Source organism: Catharus ustulatus, chromosome 4 (genome assembly GCF_009819885.2).
Source record: "Catharus ustulatus isolate bCatUst1 chromosome 4, bCatUst1.pri.v2, whole genome shotgun sequence".
NCBI lineage: Eukaryota > Metazoa > Chordata > Aves > Passeriformes > Turdidae > Catharus > Catharus ustulatus.
This window is the reverse complement of record NC_046224.1, coordinates 74,192,358-74,211,105: the sequence shown is the minus strand read 5'-3', so window position 1 is coordinate 74,211,105 and position 18,748 is coordinate 74,192,358. Positions and strand designations below refer to the sequence as shown.

Here is an 18,748-nt window from a genome sequence, read left to right as displayed (position 1 = left end):
AAGGTTAATGTAGGTCATATTCCATAACACCCTTGAGTGCAGTGTGTGGTACACCCTTCTAAAGAGGGAAAATGGGATCCTGGTAAAGAAACATGAGTTTTAACAATACAGGAATTCCTTAAACTTCCTTGTTTTCCCATAACAAGTGTGGCTCCAAGCCAGGTGCCACCAGTGACTGGGATTCCAGCTGTTTTCTTTGGACTCAGAGCACATGTCAATTATTTATCTCCTCCTTCTCCATGTCACACAGGGATTGGATTGGAAGGAATGCTCTGAAAACAGCAAGTGCTTATGCTATGTAGCCAAGCAGCAGAAGGTGGTGTGGTTCTTCCTGCTGAACCTTCTAAAGAAACTTTTAAAATGAACACACAAGAAACTAATGCTAATTAAGTAATAGTATTCTGTGGCAGACACTGCAACGGTGCATTAGCAAGCTATGCATATTGCAGCAATGCTGAATTCTTTCAGACATCATTGACAGGGAATTCTGCCTAAGTATGGACTTGATAATTTGTCCCTTTGTGTGCATGTGTGAGTGTTCCTGAGGACATGGTTTGCAGAACCCCTGTTACTGGAGGTGCTGTTCAGGCAAGGGAGCATCCATTCAGAATGTTGGAAACCAAGCTGGGGTGACAGGATGGGTTTTCAGAAGGTTGCCCTACTTGTAAACAGACTTGATGGAATTTTTTCCCCCCCGCTCTGTGCAGGCACTTTTTTTGAAAAGAGTTGCAAAAAACGGGTAGTTCTCGAGAGACCACGTTATAAACCAGCATTTTTCAATTGTAGCTGAGACACAGGCATGTGAAAACATGCACGCGTATCTCCCCAAGTGCTCTGGCAGTGTAGCCTCGCGTCATGGAGCTAAAGCTGCCTGGTGAGCTACTGCTAAAGTGAGTTGTCACAGCTTTGTGTTCTCTTCTCTTGGCTGGCAAAGTTCAGCTAACGGGAAATGTATTTTATCTCACTGCTGGAGCAGGATAAGGATGTGTAAGCAGCACAATTAAGAATGAGGGCATGTAAGTGGGACAATTAAGGATGACTCAACTGACAAGAATTAGCTGCTCCATTAGCCTTTTATATCTTGCCCTGCCTCTTATTTTCAGAGGGTTGTTAACCTGGTCACCCCTAGTAAGGCTAATTGTGTGTGAATCCAAAGACCCTTAGTGTGGGTGCTCATAAAATAGAAAGATGACTTGCTAATGGTACTTCATGTACATTTGATATGGTACTATTTTGTCATTGCTGCCTTGTCAGCGGAAACGGCAGGTGGACTTGCAGTTTCTCTGAGCAGAATGCCACTTTTTGCCACCAGTCCTGGAAGTCTTGGAAGGATGTGCATTCTCCCTGTGTCACTGCATATTGTTATATCTCAGCTGCAGCTATAAAGATCTATTTGTGCTCACTGCAAATACTTACAAAGTAGCACGGCATAATTGTCCCTCTGCAAGCATCTCTCTCTAAACTATTGCTTAAAACTGCCAGCCACATCTTTGTTCTTTATTAAGAGTAAGGCAGCAACACAGAGTCTGTAGGTATCAGGAGATAATCATTCCCCAAGGGCATTTGAAACACTTCACAACCAAAAGGTTGTGATTACTACACGATTGCTGTACTGCTTATTATTCCTTATTGCTTAATTATGGAATCTGAGTGTGTTTCCTGGATGCTGTCATCTGAATGAGATTCTTCGCTTCTCATGCTCTGCTTCAATGTTACATGGACTGGAAATCTCTGTAGATGTACAGAGCAGGCCAGTTCTGGAAGCTCTTCTGACTTCTTGGGAGAGAAGAGCATTCATAAATGAGGCTGTGAATCTAGAAAAGAAAATATATAATGGACTTCCTCTGGAGCAAATGGCTTGTTTGTGTTGAGCCCACAACTTTGGTGTTATTGTACCATATTCTGACCAGCTGAGCTCATCCCATCTCCCTGGTTCACTGAGTCTCACATGACTTGCCTCCGTGAAAAGAAATGTACTCTTGTGGCTTCACATTGGAAAATAAAAGTAGAAAGTGTGGTCTTTTCTAGGCTCATTGGAATTACTGATTTTGTAAAATCGTGGATTTAATGCTTCATTGAGTCATGTAATCTAATCTAAGGAAGGGGAAAGCCATTCAGTGTGTATTTTAGCCTTAGCCTTGACTTTTGGAGTGTATTCATTCACAGGAAGATGACAAGGTGGGTGATGAAACTCAGGTTTCTAAATCATCACCTTAATTTCCAGGTGAAACTCCTTCTGAACTTAATTCCTTCAACTTGTTCTTGGAAACTTGAATAAGAAATAGACTGGGTGAAACTCCCTTTTTATCACAAGGTTGGCATAAAATTTGCTTAATGAGGTGCCTTTTATGGCAGCACTTGATTTTAAATCCCCCTTTTCATTGCTGAAATCCAAACATTAGTAGCACCTTCCATCGTGGCTCTCTGTGCTAGTGTGGATCCTCTGTGTTCTGCAAGAGGCTGCCTGCAGTCCTTGCTAGCAAGCTCTTGTGTCATAAAAAAGAATTTGTTCGGGAAATAAAAATATATTGTTTTCATTGTTAGAGGATGCTACTAAATTGGCTGTATGTTTGTCTAATAATCACATTTAAAGCTTATTATTCTCATAATAGCCTTAAGATATTATTTAAAAATAAATATATAAATGCACAACTTTTGTACTAATACTAGTTTTTAATCTCTTCTTGTTTCTATGAAGTCTGAATGAGATTTTCAAAATTGAATAATAATTTGATCCGTTAATCTTTTGAAGCTAGTAATTTTATTTTCCCCTCTTTGCAGTCTCTGAGGCTCACAAATGAATAGAGCTTCATTACTGGAGTCTGCATTTAATAACCATTATCCATTATCTTGTAATTAAGACTCCCTGTAACGAATCATGAGGACAATGCAAAAATACATAGTACATTTCTTTAATGAACTGGAAAATGTTCATCTTGTTCTATTTAGTAATGAGTTGCTGAATAGTCATTAAATCCACTGGAGAATAGAACTAGATGGATTTTGAAGACTATCTTGAGTTTGTGGTTAATCTATTAGAATTAAAATTTCATCTTCTATTTTTATCAACAGCTGATTAGAAGTCATTCTGTTTGACCAAATTGATTAGAAGACCATATACAAGGGCAGCTGTTGTTTAATGAAAGTTTTTAATGAAACTGTACCATAGAGACTTGTAATTATAAGACTTATAAAAGCTTTGACTTACCTTATAGCAGAAAAAATGAGAAGTATTGCACTGAAGGACTTTAAGTGCTACATTTCGAAAGGGAAATTAAAAATATAATTTGGTGATGTCGAAGTTTCATTTCCACTGCTCCTTGTTTTAATGTGACTATCAGATGTCCGTGGTGTCTCTCTGGAAGGGAGCAACTCTGAAATGTGCAACTCAATTGTCTCTCCTGTGTGCTCTGTTCTTTGCAAAGCTCTATCAACTATTAATTGCCTCTTTTACACATTGCACTTTCCTGTGGAATTAGAATCTGTCTTGCAAATAGCAGTTTCTCCATAGAATGGAAGTTGTCACAGGAGGGTGCAATTGAATCACCACTGGGCTGACATGGTGCCTAGCCAGGAAGCCCACAGAGCAAACCCCAGAGTTCATGGTTTGTGTTTGGTTTGGTTGTGTTTAAAAGCCACAGGAACACGGCTGGCTTTGTGGTGCCTTGCCCTCAGGCTGAGCCAGCTGTGTGCCCATCAGCTGTGCCATCAGGAGGGCACTCTCTGGAGTGTGCTGCAGCTCACAGAATGCAGTGAAGGCAGCTCCTTGCTTGGAACCAAGGCTGAAACTTCCCTTCCCTACTCTAGGGGATGTTGTAGAGGCATCATCATTCACATTAGAGACAAAATGGACCCCAAGCCAAATTTGAAGTGGAAGCAGATGCAGTTCCAATTGACTTAAGTGGATGATGCACTACTACATGATGTTTGAATTATCCCTCTTCTTCTCCCAATTACTTTGATAATTAATGATCCCACAGTACACCTTTTCTAAGAAGTGGTTCCTACGGGTGAAGTGCGTCCTAATGAAATTAAAGAAGTTTTGTCATTGTGTTCTGTCAATGCTGGATCATGCAATGCAAGGCATATTATTTTTTGCTAGTTTCCTACCTTTTTGTTACACTGTGCTTCAGGATTTTTTTTTCAAGCAAGAATACACAAGAATGTCACACAAGTATTAAGACAGGCAGTGGAGAATATTATTCACTAATGAGAAAACAGGAAAAAATAAGCCAAGGTCAACTCTTGTTCTTTAAAGAACACAGATGTTTTGACCTTGTTACTGCATTAAATTAGATAGTGGATTTAAGTATAGTAACTTGCAATGTTACAATTGCAAAACACATAAAAGGGGACTTTTCCCTTGGTTTACAGAATTACACAACTGGTTTAGTAAACACATATGAGGTATCTTTCCCTTCACCTATAAACAACTGCAGGAGATACAATAGCAGACTGTCAGATGTGAGACCAAGTAGATGTGCAGTTAAATTAAAAAAACCTGATGAATATAATTTCTATTCTCAAAGATCCTTGTGGAAATACTAAAACATTGGTTTATGTACACCACAGGGACATATGTGCAAAGGAATGCTTCAGAATTGCTGTGAAGCAGGAGGGCATCTTTGAGGCTGTGAACCTGTGTGTGCAGAGGGACTCTTGTTCTAAAACTGCTATAAAACATTTTACTTCCTTTCAGGTTCTGATTTTATAAAGACATCCACAGGAAAGGAGGTGGAAAATGCGACCTTTCCCGTTGGCATAGTCATGATGCGAGCCATCAAGGAGTACTACTGGCAAACTGGCTACAAGGTAGTTCTCATTCCCTTTCTAAAAATTAACCAATTTTTAGAAGGCTCATTCAGAAAGAAATAAGAATGTAATAGGACTGATTTGCTAATATTCCTTTTTTTTGTACTTTTATATTTTCTCCCTTGAAGAACTGTTACTTCATTCTGTAAAAACTCATGCAATCAAAGTGTTCCCTGCATCTGGATTTGAATTTTGTTTCACCATTTAAGTGGCCATGTCCATTAACAACAGGGCTGATAGTGGCTGAAATGCTCCCATAGACCTCAGCAGAGCTATATAAATGTTGAGCTATGGAGTCTGCCCAGTCTACACTGCATTTCCTGACTGTCCTGGCAACCCAAGAGATATATTTTGCTCTTTCCTCCCTTGCCAGGGAGGCTTTCCAGGGGGACAAGGAGGCAGATCCTGTTGGTATTCTGTTGCCTGGGATGGAAGGAAGGAGAGAAGGGACAGGGGTTGGAAGAACATCATGTCCTGGTACTTATTGTTTATCGATCAGGTCACTGTCAGGTGAGGTCAATGGAGAAAAGGAGAATGTACAGCAAAGCCAGTGATGAACTGTCTGTACATTCATCCTTTTGCTGGAACACTGAGAAAGGAGGAGATTCCCAGCAGGGCTTAAGCCACCTCTCAGTTCCTTTTTCCATGGGCAGGTGGGGGCTGCCAGTGTGTTCAGCAGTGGGCTTTGTGCAGCACCAGGGCAGCAAGCCAAATCTCTAGCTAAGAGCCTGTCTCCATTTCTGGCCACTCTTCCCTCCTCTCCAGCTCCTCCTGTCCCTTCTGCAGGCACACTGCCAGGTAAAGTGTCAGGACACGGGCTGAGCAGTGGGATGGGGCTGAGATGGCTTCTGGGGCTGTGGCACCAGCTTAGAGGTGTGTCCATCCTCTCTCTGCAACCACCTGGATGAAGCCAGCATGGATCCCTGGGCTGTCCCCACTCCTCCTTTCCCCTCGTGCCTGCCTCTCTGCCACCCAATAATTTGAGCAGCTCCAATAGCCCAATAGTCCACCATCAGTGCCCCAGTGTGAGGCAGATCCCTGGGGCCAGCAGCTCCCCTGGGCACCAGAGCTGTGTGCCACAAGCTGCATTAGCACAGCTTTGTCCCCATAATTGGATATAAATGTTGAATTCACCTTTTTCTCTCAAAGGAGGCATTCATGGCATGAAATGTGTTATTAAGAATAAGTGCTCGTGTCTGTGTGCATGTATGTGTCAGTGAATTAGATGTAAACTGACTTTATGTACTTTTATTAACCGAAGACAATATTATCAGTGACAAGAAATTTCTAAATGCTTTCTCTAACAAACTAATTTTGCTGCTGTAGGGATGCTTTCTAGCAAGGAGTTGCCTGGGAAAAACAGGTTAATACAGAAATTAAACTTCTTCAAGGAAAGGAACAAGTTGCAGAGTAACATCTATTGACTGATAAGCTGTGGTGGGGATATGAAAAGTGTGCAATATAATGGGAAATAATCTTTTCCTGTCATTATTGAAGGACATAAATTGGTTTTTCTGTTGGGAAAACCCCCAATCCAGAAAAACTTATTACTTTTAATAATGTAAGGTGAAGAGAAAATTCTTGAGGAGATGAACTTATTAAGCAAAATAATGAAATGCTGTGAAACAGCAGGAAAGTGGTAGCTGGACTTTGTACTGCTCTTGAATTAAATTCCAACCCCCCTTCCTTTTTACGTTTTTATGGCAGTCAGATGTGCTGTTTGGAAAGCTGGTAAATGAAGGAGAGGACAGGCTTGTCTTTGTCAGCTTTTCTTGCAAAGAAAAGAGATTTCAGAATCTGCCAAAAGGGGAAGGAATTCTGAATGATGGTTTTAATACTCTTATTAACTCTTGTTTTTTCCACAGATTATCTCAAAGAGACGTAGTATTTCTAGTAAGAAATCGAAATTCAAATTTCATTAGAATTTCTTTTCCTGAGGGAAAACACATTCCAACTGTTTTTGTTTATTATCTAGAAGATGATTTTCCAGTTGCTGGGCTTTAAATTCTTTTTGGGAATCTAATGTTAACAGATGTATTCATACACTCACACATCTATTTGTCCATCCACAAAAACACAGTCTTCGTGGTTTGGATTTATCAAGCTTTTCCTGCTTTTGTTCCTTTTAATCTTATTGGAAATATGCCATTATCACAATGCTCCAGCATGAGAGAAGGATTTATTCTGTGTTTGTTGGTCCTGAAATCACTATATAAAAAAGATTACCAAACCCATTTAAAAACAGATACTTTCTGATTCCACTATTATATCCATAAGGCACAAAGAAATCCTCACTGCAGTGAGGTTTTGGGAGCTTACATACAAAACCAAAATAATTCTTGCAGGATGTAAAGGTTAATGGCAGAAGGAAACATAGGAAGAATCACTGTGTGCTACATGTTGTTCAGAGTTACTTTTTTTTTTTTACAGGAAGAATTTTTCCTGATTCTCCTTGATTTTAAAGAGTTTGGGTAGCTGCTACAGGCCAACATTTTGGCATTTTTGATGAGGGATTTGATAGCTGAGTGTCACAAGCTCTGTCTCAGAACGAGATGTGTTTAAATGGCACATAACCAAAGGACTGGCATTAGGGGTGTATGCCAAGTACACAGCAGGTCCATCACGGGATTCAAGACATGCTTTACCTCAAAGATGAGTTTTCCTTGGTGTTTGTGCCTTTGCAGACGTGGCAGTTCACCTTCACATATGATGTACCTCTCAGAAATTTTACAGTTCCTGTGAAGCACCTTTCAATTTTTGATAGAGACATAATTTAATTCCCTTTTGGAAAATTTTAGTGAAAATTAAACCTCTGAGAGGTTTGAATGTACAGCCAAATCATGTGTAACTGTGCTGCACAGGCTTTTTATAAAACACTCACTGCTGTCCATCAGTCAGCCACCTCATATGCAGCATCTTCAGTGTTATGTTATTGTTGTGTATTTGCTGTTCTGTGTCTGGATTTGGGTTGGCAGTAGGTGATGATGGCATGGGCACTATGCAGATATCCCAGTCCTGCCTAAATCCCTTGCACTCCCATTAGACCTCAAGCCCAGCTCCTGAGAGCACAGGGGTCAGAAGTATTGCTCCCTCAGGATGAAAATATTGTCTTTGGCAGTGAGGCTGAGACTTGATAGCTCCCAAAGCTAGTCCAGACCTTGTCCTGTTAGCAGCCATGTCCTTACCAGACATAGCTGTTACATCAAAGGCACTCTGAGACTGCAGCTGTACGAACACTGATTGCTCTTCTAGGCTTGCTGATGGATCAAAATGCGTATAGCACATATTCTTTATTTTTTTCTCTCTCTCTCTAAAGGTTGGATTTAAGCCTGCAGGGGGCATTAGGACAGCCAAAGAAGCTATTACTTGGCTTATGCTGGTGAAGGAGGAGCTGGGAGTGGAGTGGCTGACACCAGAGCTCTTCCGCCTGGGTGCCAGCAGTTTGCTGGGAGACATCGAGCAGCAGGTTGGTTGTTGGCAGCTTGCACCTTGTGGAGAGCAAAAGTAATCTTTCTAAATGTGCTGGCTTACTGCTTCTGCAGAAATGGAACATCCATCTAATTCATTGTTAATGACAGGTTCACTTCCAGCTTAGTATTTCTTTAAGTTGGAGCTGTTGTTACTGACATCTGGGACTCTGATGCTGGGGCAGCTGGCCATGGCCTAGGCCAGGTTTGCAGTGTAAAATTGTACAAAATTTGGGCAAAAAGGGCTCAGTTTGTGTGTGTACAGAGTCTTTTCAAATGGATGGCAGTGCTCTCCCCTTCAATCCCAGTTGTGACCGAGCCTTACAGACCCTTTGTGTTACTGTGCCACAATTCCTCACAGTGTATTTCCATCCTGTGGAGAAAATCACATCTCATCCTGCATATGGGTGCTGCTGACAGAGAATCTTTTAAATGTTAGTTGTTTCCTAAACCCAAAGGATGCAGAGTAATTGGGAACAGTGCAGTGTCATAGGAACTACCAAAACATGAAGGCTTCTGGTCTTGACCTCCATGTTCATTAAGGCCAGGAGAGGAGGTGATATTACCTTTAAGCAAGAAAAATATCTGAGAGTCGTTATCCTGTTGCTGCTGCTGGGAAAATGAGGTATAGGGAATTTGGGGGAGGACAAAAGCACCAGTCCTTTCCCTTTCCTCACCTTTCTTGGAAATTGAAGTACTGACGTTTTAAGAAATGTTTTAAGAACGGCTGAGAGATGTCAGGTTAATATTCATGACTGCTGAAAACCCCTGGCTCACTCCTGCAATGAGAATGATATTGTCTTGCTCCCTCTGCCTCACTCTTGACCTAAAATTATGTCCCTGGTTCTGACAGAGCAGCATGAGCTTTCTCTTTGCCGCTGCATCACTGCTGGGTGTTAGAACACAGCCAGTGATTGTGTTGCGCCATTTGTTCTGATTTCTTAAGGGTTTTGTCTTTTATCTGCCAGGGATTGCACAAATGCCCCAGCCACTACCAAAGCTCTTACTGTTCTATGTTGTCTAAAAACATGGAAGATAAAATGTCCCTGTCATTATATTCAATAGACAAACATACTGAAATAGTCAAAACCAGATGACAGAGGAAAGCATTGACTTTTACCTGCCTATTTTGAATAGTCTTTGTTTTTTCCTTTTGCTTTCCAAACACAACAGCAAGAGCCCTTAATTCATATCCTACAAACAAATATATTAAGAGATATTACATCATATTTTATGCACACACACAAACAAATATCCTCATCTGGCATGCCTTTAATTTGTTACTCCCTTGACACTTGCAGCTTTACAGTCATATATAATTCCACCATAAATTTTCTTTTTTTCTTGCAGATTTTCTATCATGTGACTGGCACTTATGCACTTCAGCATGAACTGGCAATGGCTTAGACACGAAACCAACTCAGGATTACTTTTACAAAAGAGATCTTTAAGCAAACAGCATTCAGAAGTCTTCTGACAACCAAGTGCAAATGATAGAATTAAAAGCCTAATTCTCCCTTCTTCATAGTTTATGGTATTTAAAAATATGCTCAAGTCTGCTGGTTGTACTTGATCCAAGAGAAGAAAAAAGTGGCATTTCCAAAATAGTCAAATAGTTAATACATACAGATTTGCAAAGTTAATCTTGCAAAGTTCCTCAGGCCAGCCTGAAAAGCTTATTAATGGCAACACTGAAAAACTATGAAAAAGATTTAGGTGGCCTGGTAACACTTCGCAATCACAGAATATGAAATATCTATGGAATGTTTCAGATTGCTAATTAAGAGCTACAAATCTTGGAATAGATTTCCATCCACCTCAGACAAAATTTTCTGGCACAGATGTGTTGCACTATTAATTGTTCTGTTGATTCAGTTTCAAGCTTTGTGATGGGAAAGAAGAATGAAACTTGGCTATTACTTCTCTTTTATAAAATGTCTTCTTTTATAAAATGTAGCAAAAAAAAAAAAAAAGCAACCAGACCTCTTTTTTATTTTTTGCATTTTCTCCCCCAAACTTGGGCACAGACATCCATATTTAGACCCTTGAATAAAAGTGGCTTGATTTCTAGAACAGCTGAGTATCCACAGTTGCTCCTGAAGTTAATGGGAGCTCTGGGTGATCAGAACAACTGAAAATCAAGCAGTCTCTATATAGGTGCCTAACTATGCATTCAGGGGCCTATTTTTAGGCATTTCACTCTTAAATTTTTAGTCTAACTTGCTTAGAAGCTCCAATTCCTGTCTCCTGTCATTTTAAAACACATTGATGCAAATCTTTCCATTTTAATGTAGGGGGGGTTTGACTGTCAGTTTGCAGGCGTCACGGCTAGGCTGGCTGAACTTCAACTTTGCCATTCCAAAAGAAATACTTTAATTTAAAAGATGATCTGAATTGTGTCCTATACGGGGTTTCATGCTTAAATGTAAAAAAATGTGCTTTTTTCAGAGCACATAAAGAGCAATACCCAAATCACCATCACCTTCTGAATATCAGACTGGAGCTAGTAGATTCATTATATCAGAACTGCATTCTGCTCACTAACCAGAGTTGTACTAAAAACTTAATTATCTTATCATCATGACTAGTCTCACTGACTTAAGTAGGTCTCATCATGGAAGTAAGAGGAGGAGGAGGATTTTGTTGTAAATCAAACTACAAGGTGCACTTATTACAAAGAGATTTATTGTAAAGATAATAATTTTGTTATTTATCTGGCTATACCACCTGAATCACTAGAGTGCTACAAAACACCCTGGACAGATAGGAAAGCTGATTAGGGGGAAAAAAAAAACCAAACAAGAAAAACAACATATACAGAAAGCAAAATCCTGTACGAAGTGCTCAAGATTAAAAATGGGCCTTAATTTCTCAGGAAATGGTTCATCCAAGGCTTTCAGTCTTTTTCTGCTTTAGGTCCCAGCACAGAAGGTGAGCCTGAGCTGTTACTCTGTTTTCACTTTTTTTTTCCTGAAAATGGTCCATTTTTACCATGACTTTTCCTTCTGGTTTCGTTACCAGTTCCATCAAGGAAAAATCCAAGTGCCTGTTTGCATATGGAGGGGGAAATTCTGCTGCTGAGCTTTCAGAAATACAGAGAAGTCACCTCCCATCAGGTTTTTGCCAGTCTGACCCTCTGCTATGCCCTCCCAGTCTGGAATTTGCTGCTGTTTAGCTTAAGCTCTGTAAATGTTATTAAATGTTATAAATGTCCATACTTTCATAGCAGGAAGTAAACCTCTTGCAAACCACACTTTGTTGTTGGTTTTCTTTCAGACAATTAGGGTGATGATAGAAACTATTTTTCTGGAGGAGCTTTACAGTAATTTCGCGATTATAAGCCGCACTGAGTATAAGCCGCACTTCTGGGTTCCAGCAACTTTTTGTTTTTTTGTCCATATATAAGCCGCACCTGATTATAAGCCCTACATTACAATACAGAGTGTGATAAAAGGTATCTATTCTATCACCATCTGTTGAGGGTGGGGACAATGATCCTTATCTCTATGGCAGATAATCTGCTAATGGGCCATCCATTGAAACCAGGTTGGGCATTGTTCTTTATCTTTTCACACCCCATCGTTCCTCCAGGGAGTCATTGTCTGCTAATGGCCATTGAGTCCCACTGTGGGACTGATAAAATTACTGCATCCCATTGGAAGTTGCTCCAGCCAGGGGGAAGAGCCCAACATTTCTTACCAAGATAAAAACAGAGGCTTTGGGACACTAAGGGAGCCCCTTTCTCCACTGGACTCCAGAGGAAAATCGGATTTCTCCACATCACCACTGGACCTCCGGAGGGAAACTGCACCTTGTACAGGAGCACTGCTCCAACTCAACCACATCTGTCACTGCAGGAGGATGCAGTCACCATTTAATGGGACTGCTACCAACACCCTGCCTGACAGGGTGTCAGGCTGTACTCTGACTCAGTCAGGGTTTGGGGTTTGTTTCTTTGTAGTACTGTATTTCTATTTTGATTTCCCTAGAAAAGAACTGTTATTCCTAATTTCCATATTTTTGCCTGAAAGCCTCTTGATTTCCAAATTATAATAATTTGGAGAGAGGGGGTTTACATTCTCCATTTCAAAGAGAAGTTCCTGCCTTTCTTAGCAGACACCTGTCCTCCAAACTAAAACAGCAACTTTTTGTTCTTTGTCCATATATAAGCCGCACCTGATTATAAGCCGCACTTTGGGTTCAGACCAAAATTTTAGTCAAAATGGTGCGGCTTATAATCATGAAATTACTGTAGTTTCTAGGTAGAGGACTCTGTGTAGTTCCTTAAAATTAATGGAGGTCCAACTTTGCCACCTCAGTGTGTAAGATGAGTCCCTGAGAACAACCTCTCTGTCTCCATGGAAACCGTGTTGATGAAAGAAGTTGCCAGGAGGAATTCTGTCAACAGTTTTGATGTGCACATGGGCTGCTGGTGGTGATTTCAGGGATGACAGGCTCTGTTTGCAGAGAGAGAGGTTCCTGAAGAGCTGAGGATAGCCACTTCCCTTCTCCATGAACCTTAAAAGCACACCTATGTGAAATATTGTGCAACTCCAAGCCAATCATTGTTTTCAGAGAAGCTGGATTCTAAAGTAGTTTATGCATTTTTTTCTGTTGGAACCTTTATATTTTTGTAAAAAAAAAAAAAAGAAAAAAGTAACAGAGAGCCTGTAAACACATCCAAATAAAGATCATTCTGGTTTGGGGGTTGTTCTTTTTTGAGGAATGAGCAGAAGGCTCAGTGCTGCAGAGCAAAAGTTGTCTCTGTTTGACTCCAGGGTGACCTGAACTCCTGGAAAGTTTGGGGGAGGGGGCAGCGCTCCATTGCTGCACAGACTTTGGGAAAAGTTCAGATTAGGTTCTGTGCTTCAGGCCATTAGAAAAGGAGCAGGCAATTATGCACTCATGTCTAAATATATCTAAGAGCGTAACATATGTTTTGTGCAAGTCAGTCTTGTATACTAATTTATTATTTTTATAACACTTATTCATTTAGGATTTTTAAATAGCTTCATTTTGTAGACCACATTACTTTGCAAAGAAGAGAATAAATTCAAGAAAAAAGTAAAGTAGAAGCTGCAAATCTCGAATATTCTGCATCAGCTTATTTACTAGAAGAGGGAATTGGGTAAGAGGATAGGCTTTTTTCCTGATTTGTAGGAAACAAAGATATTAAATAGTAATTATATGTGAAGTGCACATATCAGCTGGGGCAAGTAATACTTTGATATCTTTATTTCATCAGTCATATAAGTTCATTCTTTCATTTCCTTTGTGAAGCAGGGAACATACATTATATACCACAGCACATGCCACAGAGACAGAAAAAACTGATCTACTTTTAATTTAATTTTGCTCAGTCGGAACTTTGGCTCCCTGCCTCTCTTGGGGAGAAAAAAACCCCACACAACAACAGCAAGTTTTATCCAAGTCTTGGTGAGCTTTTGCTGAAATCACAGCTGATGATATGTATTGTATGGGGTAGGAGTAAAAGGAGGGAACTGCTTTTATTAGGTGCTACCTGCCCAGGAAAGAAAGAAAATTGTCCTGGTCAGTCCTTATGTAACAAGGCAACCAGAGAGAAGAGAATTCTTATTATGTAAAGACACCATTGGTAAAATTACTGATTGCCTGTTACTATTAAAGTCACTGAAAGTCAGAGCCATGCTGAATTAAGAGGTGCTAAGACTTAGAAAGAATGACCAAGAATGTTTACAGTCCATGCACTCCTTAAAATCAGCAGTAAGTGGATGATGGGTGCAGAAAAATACAGCAAAGCTTTCTTGAGGCATAAAAGTTTCAGATCTCTGAGATCACAGGGAGTGTTTGAAAACACTGAATTGAGGAAGCATAAATTTAAAATTGCTTCTTTAGCTGAGATGAAAACAAAGGGGTTTTTAAACAATGTTAACAAACTGAGGAAGCCATACTGGAAATGACTACACTTGTTTTACCAAGTCTTGCTTTCTGTATGGAAGGAGTAGAGGAATCACAGGGTCACAGAGTGGGTGAGGTTGGAAGGGACCAGAGCTGCTCCAGCCTCCCTGTTCCAGCAGCGCACAGCATAGGATTGTGTCCAGAGGGTTCTGGAATATCCCCAGTGAGGGAGACTCCGCAGCTCTAGGCAATCTGTTCAATGCTTGGTCACTGCACAGGAAAATGTTCATGTAGAACTTCCAGAGCATCAGTTTCTGCCTCTTGCCTCTTGTCCTCTTGCTGACACCACCAAGCAGAGCCTGGTCCATCCTCTGGCACTCTCCCTTCAGATATAAATAGACAGTGATGTCTCCTCTCTCCTGAGGTTGAATTCCTAAGCCTTTGCAGGCTTAGCTGGAGGAAATGAGCATCACCTCTACACACCACAGCAAACAGACTCCAAGATGGATGATGGTGTGCCCAGAAAGATTTTCCATATTTTTCCATTTCAGTAATAGCATGAGCTCTGATTTTATTCAAAGTCTTAAAGGAGTTCACTTCTTTACTAGGTAACAAGCAAAGTAGCCAGCCAGTTCCCTCCCTATGCCTGGGCCAAGGTAATCCCATGGGTTAGGGGTCCCTGCCACTGCCACTGTCACAACCTGGGTGAGCATCACCACTGAGCCTGACAGCTGCAGCAGCCAGCTTGAGAGGCTGCCCTGGGGCTAGAAAGTATGGAAAGAATGGAAAACTCCAGTGATTGCTGGTCCATCAAGAACTCTTCTTTTTTCCACCCTAAAGCTCAGAACTGAGCAGCCAGCTCCTTAGGAGAAGGTGAAGAGTGACTATGCTCCATGATTTAATTTAATTACACTTAAGATGATTAGGGATGTTATCTTCATTTCCAGGGGAAATGAAACATTCAGCCAGCACCATGTCAGAAGGCTGGCTGATGGCTGGCGTGTCTCAGTGTTGGTTGCTGCATTCTGCAAGGTCTGGCACTTTATTCAAAGCACAGGCACCACAGCTGACCGAGAGTGGGGTTTCTTGGTGGAACTTTTAAAAAAGTTCTGCTCTGAAACAGAGCAGAGAGTGGCTCTTGAGGCTCTGAACAGGAAGAGCTTTGTGTTCTAGTTAGCACATATCTGTCCAATTCAAAAAAAGCCCCATGGATGCCTCCACCCCGTGTGATAGCAGCTGTAACGAGGCCTCTGGGACAGCAATGATGGGAAGATGTAGATAAAGGAAAAACAGAGGGGCATGAAGAAAAGTTGTGAGAAGTAAGAGAGATCACTGCCACCGCTGTTATTGCTTCACTGAAGTGTAATCTTTTGTGATCTCTTTGGAACGGGAGGTAAATAATAAAACACAAGGGAGGGAAAAAATTAAAATAAATGCAGTGTGTGAATGCATGTTAAAACAGATGTCAGATTAAAAATAACTGAAAAAGAAATTCTACTGTAGGGGGAAAAACTGCTTTTTCCTTCAACATTTTATATTCCACCTTCATTAGGCGAAAAGTGAAAGAGCTGTAAAGGAAAAGGGGAACTTTTGTTGTTTCCCTCTGAATGTTAAGAAAAGCCTAATGCAGGCACAGAGGGGAGGCTCTGTGCTTCATGGTGCTGGAGCAATTTTCAGGCTGAAGCCCAGAAGCTGCAAGGATGTTAAGTAGATGCTGTGTGTGCTGAGCCCTGGGACTTGGAGCTTTAAATCTGCAGTGCTGCACATCCAGGTGGTTTCATCCTCTCCATCCTCCCTCCCTTAGTCCCTTCAGGGTTGACAAGTCCTCTAATGTTGTAAAGAAATAAACTCTACAATCTGGTAGGATCACATCATCCAGTAATGCCCCTCTAACTATAGATCCAGGCACCAGGGATTGACTTGTAGTTTCTTCAGCACTTTTAAATGGGTTATTTCAGTGTTTGATGACAGCAGAGTGGGGAACATCTACACAGATAGATATTTTTTCCCCACATGGCAGCCCAGACCGCACCCATCCTTGGAGATAGGAAATACTCACAAAATGCCTGTGCCAGTCTATAAATCAGTGTCATCCTGGGTCTCTTGTGCTAAATGTGCTTCAGAACGGCCTCTAAAAACTCATGATATGAAAAGTGACCTGCCCTGCACCTGTTTAAAGCTCAAGGAGCTTTAAATAAATTCCTGAAGACATACTGAGGCTGGACAGGGAGCCACTACATTTCTTGGAGTACTGGCATGGGTTGCTTGGCTGGTTCAGGTCAGCTAATGAAATGGGAATAATCTTTACATGGTTTCCTTCTTTATTTCTGAGTGCAGAATGCAGGTTTAAATGAAAAAGGCACAGCTCTGTGACTAATGCCTCAGCTTACAGGAAGAGTCAGAAATGACAGATATCTTTGGCTGCTGTTGCAGTGTGGATGTCCAACATATTCAAACAACCTGATGGGATCCAGTGAAAGTATATTCCTACAGTGATTGAGAAAAATATCCTTACTTCTCTCTGTCATTACCCTGAGTAAATTCCCACAGCTCCTATTTCTTTAAGACACTTAAGATGAAGAGGTGAGGAGGAGGCAGCTGAGGCAGAAGACAAAGGTATTCCCAGCAGACTGAAGGCAAAGCTGTTTCATCATTTCTGAAACATCTCTTAAGCTTGCCCTGACAATGCCAAGTAAGATACCAATGCAAGACCCCTGTGAAGAGCTGCTGATGAGCAGGAGGATCTTGGCATTGGATTTGCCAGAGAGAAGGAGTAGATGTGGCCCAAAGCAACTCCACAGGGCCAGTCAGGGTGAAAGAACTGCTTCGATGTGTTCTGCCAGATTGCAGGCAAACCAGGCAGAGCATTTTCAGAGAGGATGGACAAGTGTTCATGGCCACTCACTGCACCACCTCTGCCCACAGACTGTCCTTGCAGACATAGCAGATGTGTCCCCAGTGGCAATGCAATGACCTCCCCATCAAAGTTGTGCAGGCTGAGGTTTCCAGGAGGTCTCACCTGTATTCTTCCCTTTGATCCAATTTCATTCACTTCCCACCCTTGTTTCTCTAAAAAACAATCCACTTGACCTTCTGCTGTGAATAAACAAACAAATGCATAAATAAAAGTCACTTCAACTGCAGAGAAGTATCTATCCACTCCTCATTGAGTATGTGCTCCCTGAGCTGCCTCCTCCAGTGGAAATTTCTTTGTTTAGTGTTAATTCCATTTAATTTTGCTGATCGTGGCTGCCATTGTCTCCATTAGAGGGCCTCAGAGCAGTGTGTTACAGTGTTTTAGGATGGGATTTAAACCTCTATATGTACTTTGGGCCTAATTTCCTGCTGTATAGCTCTGCTGAACTCAATGGGGTGTAAAACTGGTGCAACACACAGAGAGAGCAGAAAAAAGTGCTGTGCCTAAGAATACATCAGTGCTTTGGGTTTTGCTGACGAGATTAAGATGCTAAGAGAGAATTTTAAATATACGTGTGACAGGTGAGGCAGATGAGTAAGTTAATTGCTGTTTGTGTGTTTGAACATAGTGTAATTGGTCAATAGGGTATGTTTCCAGGGAACAGGAGTGAAGTGCATGAACAAAGCACAAATAGAGCTTCAAATCCTTCCTCAGAAATTACACTTATTCCAGGCAGAAACTGGAGTCTCAAACACTTACAAGAGTCATAAATGTTTTGTTCTCCATTATGCTCCAGTTGTGGCACTGGTGAGCTAATTGCTTGGACTGAAATTTTCCAGGTGGGTATCTTCCTTAACTGAACTTTCTACAAAAAGAGTGTCAGAAGATAAAGCTGAATAAAAATGAGGAGCGGGCTGGAAGTTTTTAGCCCACACCTAGAAACTGGGGCGGTTGAGATCTACGAAATTCCAGTGTTTTGAAGCATGAACCTGTGGCAAGGGGGAGAATGGTCCTGCTGCTCAGAACCTGCCTTTGTGGTGTGACCTGGAACAGAGCTTAAACAGATGAAAAGGAATGAAAGGTTACACTTTGGGCAGTGCAAGAGTCAAATCAGTTGAACCCATTGGGGTCAATTATCCAACCACAGCCACAGGCTACGAAGTCTCAGCCCCTGCCTTGCCCCCTTTCCCTCAGTGTTGTTTCTGCTTTTTGGATACTGGGTGTCCTTGATTCTCTAGCTAGAAAGGAACTGTTTTGTCCAACCACCCTGTGAAGAGAACTTACTAACACCTGATATGAAGTTTCAGAGTTACACACTAAGCAGCAGAGATTCTGAAATGTATAAAAGCTAAAACCCAAGGCATCAGTGTCAGTGTGGCACATGGTGCCAGCCAGAGTGTAATTCCATCAGCAGGCAGGAGCTAGGTTGGAGAGGGAGAAAGGCACTGGCCTTAAAGGAATGAAGGAAACAGAGAGTGCCTGAGGGAACAGGCAGAGTGGAAGGAAAGGCATTGAAGGGGGAAATAACTCAGAAGCCCAAATGCAGAACAAGAGTGAGGTGATCTAAAAAGAGTGGAAGGGAACCTACCAGAAACATGGATCCTCCTCTGGAGAGGAGTAATGCTTGGATCAAAAGAAAATGGTTCACAATCAATCTCCCACTAGTTTAGTTTTG

The 18,748-nt window shown here is 41.4% G+C and overlaps 1 protein-coding gene across 1 annotated transcript in view; it reads left to right on the top strand.

Annotated features, from left to right (window-relative positions):
* Window positions 1–11,532, top strand: part of LOC116995457 (deoxyribose-phosphate aldolase-like) — a 43,318-nt gene extending 31,786 nt beyond the window's left edge. Inside the window, exons 7-9 of the mRNA XM_033058200.1 lie at window positions 4,700–4,812; window positions 8,129–8,278; window positions 9,630–11,532. Of these exons, the coding sequence (XP_032914091.1) occupies window positions 4,700–4,812; window positions 8,129–8,278; window positions 9,630–9,686 (320 nt within the window). The 3' untranslated portion in view covers window positions 9,687–11,532. The remainder of the gene's footprint in view (window positions 1–4,699; window positions 4,813–8,128; window positions 8,279–9,629) is intronic.
* The last annotated feature ends 7,216 nt before the right edge of the window (window positions 11,533–18,748 follow it).